This window comes from Limulus polyphemus, unplaced genomic scaffold, assembly GCF_000517525.1.
Source record: "Limulus polyphemus unplaced genomic scaffold, Limulus_polyphemus-2.1.2 Scaffold627, whole genome shotgun sequence".
Lineage (NCBI taxonomy): Eukaryota > Metazoa > Arthropoda > Merostomata > Xiphosura > Limulidae > Limulus > Limulus polyphemus.
The window spans coordinates 346,128-353,109 of NW_013666237.1; the positions used below are offsets into that span (position 1 = coordinate 346,128).

A 6,982-nucleotide genomic window follows, 5' to 3' on the forward strand; every position below is an offset into this window, starting at 1 on the left:
TTTGTTTGTTTGTTATGGATTTCGCGCAAAGCTGCACGAGGGCTATCTGCGCTAGCCGTCCATAATTTAGCAGTGTAAGACTAGAGAGACGGAAGCTAGTCATCACCACCCACCGCCAACTCTGGGGCTACTCTTTTTACCAACGAATAGTGGGATTGACCGTCACATTATAACGCCCCCGCGGCTGAAAGGGCGAGCATGTTTGGCGGGACGGAGATATGAATCCGCGACCCGCAGATTACGAGTCGAGCTCCCTAACCACCTGGTCGTGCCAGGCCCAAAATCAAGAAACAAATTATTGTTTGTTTTGTTGCTTATTTGGCCATGCCGGGCCAAAACAAAGAGTTTCAGAAGATGATTTGCTAAAAATACCAGTAACGGTTTTCCCATATTTAATATGAATGATTGTGTCCAAAAACGGTAACTTTCTACTTGGTATAGCATAAGTAAATAAACATTTTATCAACAGATAAACTAAACGTCACTCTAAGTTTGTGTTCCACACTCCAGTATATATCATATCTGAATCTGTATCAGATTGATGAGCTTACATTCCCTCCTGTTTTTTGTTTTTTAACACCCAGGTCTATTGCCTTCTCAAATGGGTGAAAACAGGCAGATCATCTCTGACCATTCGAGAGACAACCCCCATTGAATACCTGCCGTGATTAAACAAACGGCCTCCCCTCCACATAAATTGTCCCTTCCACAGAATTATTCTCACCAACTCAAAAATATTATACATTATATGTAACATGATAATCAATTCAAAAAAAAAAAAAAGACTCAAGCGCCGCCTATGGATGCTACTCTATTCCTCATAGCTATTCCTATAATTTGTTTATAAAATTCCCAGTTGATTCTTAAATATCCATTACCTAATACAGACGTCAGAGCTAAGTCTAACGAATCGGTTGAAATATTTAAAACTTTCTCTTTTCACGGTCATAACAGAAGCTACACCTTCTTCAATCGGGATATTGGGGTATAATTGAGCAACGTCATAAGAAAACAGAATATAATTGTCATTAAAGAGGTGAAGGTTATTAAGTAATTGTTCAACAAAATGATATGTACTGTTGATATGAACAGGGAATAATTCCAGTAACGGATACAACAGTAAAACCAAAACTAATTCTAAAATTTTCGTTGGAAATTTGAAAGCAAACACTAGAGGTCTCAGAAGAAAAGCAAACTTATGCTCTTTAGAACGACTCTAGAATTCAGGGACTCGCACTGCTGTATGGTTTTAAATTGTTTATTAGTTAGAGAGTAACGTAAGTTTCTTTATTTAATTCATTTAAAAGTGTTTTAGTAGCATCTTTGTGTAATTTTAGATACTTATCTTTTTTAGTAACCTTTTGCTCAGAAGTATTCTTCGCTAAAACTACTAATAATTTACTTTTATCTCATTTTTGCTTTTTAATTTATATAAAGCATTCTTGTCCTGAGGAGATAAATTAGGTTTCGTTATGTAATTACCAAGTTTCTCTAAAAATGTTCGACAAAGAAAATTCTGCTCTGCTGTTCTTTTCCGTGTTTTAACGGCTGGTGCTTTAGAATGATCACAAAATGGGTTGAAAAGTTGGTATTCTTCTCTTTGTTTTGACGAATTTCTACTGTTTCCACTCCGATTTCTTAAATAAATTATGTGGTATATTATGGAAAATGTACTATAACGACGATAAGATGTCTAATTCTGTATTTCCATCTAGTTTGGCTTGTTTGAAGTTAAGCATAAAGCTACAAAATGGGCTATCTGTGCTCTGCCCACCACGAGTATCGAAACCTAGTTTATAGCGTTGTAACTCAGCAGACATACCGCTGTGTCACTGGGGGGCATCACCATCTATTCTAGTTAGCATTACAACATTTGGTCCTCTATTGGGTAACGATTTGATTGTACCATCTAAGTTAATGGCATTTTCTATGGTCGTATTCACAGATAATATATTTGGAGTGTGGAACATAGAGTCACTTTCCATGAGTTCTTGAAGTCATTTCATAAAAGTTACATTTTCTTGTGTCATGCTAGGTACAAATTTGCAGTTTTTAGATAGCCCCCTGTGGAGCTGTGCTTTTAACAAATAATGTAAATACTAATAAAACTGTTGTACACCACTGGGAGCAATGCCTTGCATGGAATGGTGTATAAGATCGTAATATCGTTCATTTCCACAGTCATCTAAGGCTTCTTAGGTATCGTTTTTTAGTAAGCACAAATCTCCTGGGGACTATTCCTAATGGATCCCCTCATTAAATGGTAATGGATTCCTTACTAGTTTTCTCATCCTACATTAATATTATGCAACTTGGGAACTCATCTTAAGATAAGATGTTTCCCAATTCTAAACCATGATAAAAAGAGGATACATTGAATCAAATGAATTAGGGCTATTATGATTACTCAAATGTATTATCTTAACCTATGGGCCAGTACTTACAAAATAGGCATATAGAGAAATAATGCAATGTTATAAACTCTGTTGTTTTTTTTTCGAGTTATTTGTTCTGAATGATTGTCCCTCTGATGGGTAACTTATGGACTTGCAACGCTAAAATCCGAGGTTCGATTCTCCGTAGTGGACAGAACGCAGATAACCCACTGTGTAATTTTACGCTAAAACAAGAAAATTGAATTGTTTCGTCTCAGAACACAATAGAAAATTGTGCGATATGCCTGTGACATTTTTTCGGTCTTATGGAAGTGTTGAAAGTAGAGTAATAATAAAGATATTCTGCAAAATCAACATCAGAATAAGTATCTTGATCTTCGGTTTCAAATAACTCTTTTTTTCGCAAGCCAATGTGCTTGTTTTTAGCTTCATCACTTCATGTTAAATACACCTGTCGAGCTTAATGAGTTATAAAAGCTTTGAATCATACAGTAAACCTATCAAAGATTATATACATATATATATATTAAGCCATTTTTTGTAATAATTTTTTTGTACTAACATAAGCATGTTTTGCACATAGAAAGCGTTATGGCGAGAGACACTCAGATCACCTTACTGTCAATCAGTATTTCCAAAAACAGTTTTTTTAAATAGTGCTAAGTGGTTTCATAAGTGATTTAGTAACATTGTGAATTGCAAATTATTGTTTAATGATACAGGTGATTATGCCACTCAAGAAACGCCCTTTCTATGGAAAGCCTTCTACCACTAAAAGAATTCAAGCACAAAGAGCAGCTGAAACATAAGAAGAACACAATCAAAGACTTCAAGCACAAGCTGCAAGACAGGCTGCTCAAATACAGGAAGAGACTTTGGAACAACGTAAAGTCAGACTTCGAGCTCAAGCTGAAAGGAAGGCTACTTAAAGACAACAAGAAACTGTTGAACAGCACAAAGCCAGAGTTCAGTCAAAATCATCAAGGCAAGCTGGATATAGACTATAAGAAACTTCTGAACAACGTCAAACCAGACTTCAAGCACAATAATTAAGACAAGTAGCTTACAGAGAGCAAGAAACAGAGGAGCAATATGATGTACGACTAGAGGCTCAAAGAACAAGACAAGTTCAAACACGATCTAATTTCAAATAAAGCTTTGTTTGATTAAATGCATTTTTTATTTCTCGCATCATAACTGTTGTCTACTTACTGAATAATTTTCTGAAAAAAATCTGATCTATACATTTCAATGTAGATACATAGATATACAGATATCATATGTAGATAGATAGATAGATATACAGGGGCACATCCAAAGGAGGACGTTGAGAGGATTGCAATCACCTCTTTCCAATGGACTAGAGTTAATAGTTTCGTATACCTGACTGTCTCAAAAAATCAATAACCCTGATTAAATATATAGTTTTTGCACAACCTAAGATGACCCTGCAACCTGAATTTTTCAAAAAGTTTCATTATCCGGTGGAAGAACAATCTCTCTTAGAAGAAATGCTTGCTCCGCCCCTGCACGCACACGTACAATATTATCTTTAGTATTAGTAACTTGATTATAAGTATGCAAAAGAAGAATAAATGAGATTGAACCCACTTTTATTTGTTGCATTTTAATTTCAGAATTATGAGTAATTTTAGTAATTCCTTCCATGTCAAAAACCATATCATTCTGGTTGAAGAGTAAGTAATGATTATTATAATAGTTGCTGGTACTTGGACCGTTCCTTATTACCTTCTAGACATCTGTTTTTCGTCTTGTTTCGAATTAGTATCTTCTAATACGTGGAAAAAGGCTACTTAAACTGTGATTCAAATATACTGAATAAAAAGCGCCACAGTTAAAACATCTTTAACATGTTTTGGAAACAATGGCCATCTTCTTCCTATGTTTCTCTTTACTGGACGTTACCATCCTCTGTAATTAATAATAATAATGTACTTATGTAAAGATATAGCTCACCTAACCCCTCTCTCTTTTCTGCAATAGCAATTCTGTTACTTCGTAAGATAACAATGATATAATACTGTCTTTAGAAACTCAAACGGGCCGTCTATTGGTCCAATAGGTTGGAAAGAAAGAAAACTTTGTATTTCTAACTTTTCTTTTCATGCCTACAATGTTAAAGTAAGACCTATTTCCAGCTGGAAATTCTTATTATTTTCTCGGGCTTGCATTTCTGAAGACAAACGTGATTACAGAGAAAGCTTTCTTAATAGCTGTATATCCTACGGTGTTTCGTTAGGTTCCTCTAAGCAAAGCAACTGAACCACCGATTGGTTAATAAATAACCCGTAGTGACAGCAAGCGTGCTGGGTTTTTCGGGATTTAGGAAGTGGAGACTTTGTGAAAGCACCCTACCCTGCTAGGACAGGAATGTTGAAAGCCAATGAATGCTACTCAAGCTGATTGGTAGCAACACCGACATTCTCTTACAAAGTGTTTTATTTCAAAATAACTTCAAGATAATGTCTAGATACATGAAGCTGCTAATTTGTATTCACCGTGTTACTAGCACGATAAGTAAAATCAAAAACACGTGTAACATCGTAGAAGAGGTCCACATAAAGAGTTGAGGAGAACAGGGAATTGTACTTTGAGAAGGTTAGTGAATGTTACAGACAACCAGGATCGAAACTTCAGTAAATTTGCAAAATAACAATAAAAACAAAAGAGTTTCTTCATCACCAAATTACATTAAAGCCTCTTGATGTGTCAATTTCTCACATTACTTCTAGAAGCACTCGATTTATAGTCAACATAGAATACGATAAGATTCATTATTAATGTTTAAACATAGCTTGATGTCAAATATAAACATTAATTAAAAAAGTATATGTTTTAAGTACTTCAACGAAATTCACTGAAAATGTTCGGATGGTAAGTAATTAATGTTTGTGTGGATGATTAAGCATTACGTTACGTAGTAAAAATATTTGTTTTTTAGTTGGTAAATCATCGTAACACCGTTTATCACTCACTTCACAGACATAATTGTGTTCTCGTACCTAGGAAGTTTAATTCAATTTCCTAGCTTCTCCGATGTTTTAGTGAATATAATAATTATGATATATGAATTATTCAGCGCAAATCGTTAAAAAACCTTTCCCACACATTATCGCTTAAATGACGAGATCTTCACATGCCTCTAAGAGTACTACGCCCACATCCACACATGCTCTAAATCAATCAGTAAGTATGGCACAGAAAGCAAGACAATATAATTAACTAAAAGTGAAAGCAGTGAAGCACGTTTATAGATTCAATGTCGTTGTTAGGCGCATGAGTTTAAAGTCCTAAAGAGTAAGCTATTGTTTGCTTTGTGTAACAGTGTTCTTAAAAGCTGTGGAGAGTTTTAGTTTTGGATTATTTTCAGAATTTGATGTTTAACAATAACATTTCAAATATTAATTGTTCAATAGCTGCTAGAGTTTGTTTTTTTTTTTCAATAGTTTTGGATAACTATATAAGTCTTCTGATTTAACAAGTTATTCAGTTTTCATATTGGAACAGTAAAGTTGTTGTTTGAGCGCCAAGTTACACAGTGGGCTAAATGCGTTCTGTTCACCACGGCAAACCGAACCACAGATTTTAACTTTGTAAGTCCATAAGGGTACTGCTACCCACCAGGGGAAGGAGACGAATAGAGTTTAGAATGTAAATTGTTAGAAAATTTTATTGTTTGTTTTTTTAATTTGGTGGGTGGTGATGACTAGCTGCCTTCCCTCTAGTCTTACACTGCTAAATTAGGGACGGCTAGCGCAGATAGTCCTCGTGTAGCTTTGCGCGGCCAACTCTTGGGCTACTCTTTTACCAACGAATAGTGGGATTGACCGTCACATTATAACGCCCTCACGGATGAAAGGGCGAGCATGTTTGGTGTGACGGGGATTCGAACCTGAGTGAAATATCAAGACGTAAAACAAATGATTTTTACTAAGTTTGAAATATATTTTTAGTGACTTGATTAATATATTGAATTTGTTACTGACGAGAAAACAAACGTATAAACAATATTCCTTGTTGATTTGTGTATCAATTTTTCTTACAAAGTAAATAAATATTTCATTTAAAACATTATTAGAGGAAAAGACAAAAAACTAACCCGGTAGTAATCGGTGCTGTAAACATCACGTGACATGCCAAAGTCGCCTATCTTCACTACCAGAGGGCCTCCAATAAGACAGTTTCTAGTCGCCAAATCTCGATGAACAAAATGCTGAGATGCTAAGTATTCCATCCCTCTTGCAACTTGAACCGAAATATGAAGAAGCTGAGAACATGACAATGTCTCGTGAGGCTTTCCATAGGAATCGTACACTACTACGTCAGGACCTCTATTTCTAAAATAACGACGTCAAAAATACACATGTAAACAAAAATAAATAGATAAACCAACGAATAAATGCAAGGTATTAGGTCGTCAAGAAATTAATGTCGCGTTTTGGAGCACTTTCGTTAATCAAACCCCCCAAAAAACGTACGTCACGTATAATAGTTAAACGAACCGTCTAAACGTCATGTTAATGTAACCTACATAATGAGTAAACTTTAGAATACTCTAATCCCTT

The 6,982-nt window shown here is 35.2% G+C and overlaps 1 protein-coding gene across 1 annotated transcript in view; it reads right to left on the reverse strand.

Annotated features, from left to right (window-relative positions):
• LOC106459556 (BDNF/NT-3 growth factors receptor-like) overlaps positions 1–6,982 on the reverse strand; it is a 60,364-nt gene that overhangs the window by 7,604 nt on the left and 45,778 nt on the right. The window contains exon 13 of the mRNA XM_022386064.1: positions 6,517–6,754. Within this exon, the coding sequence (XP_022241772.1) occupies positions 6,517–6,754 (238 nt within the window). The remainder of the gene's footprint in view (positions 1–6,516; positions 6,755–6,982) is intronic.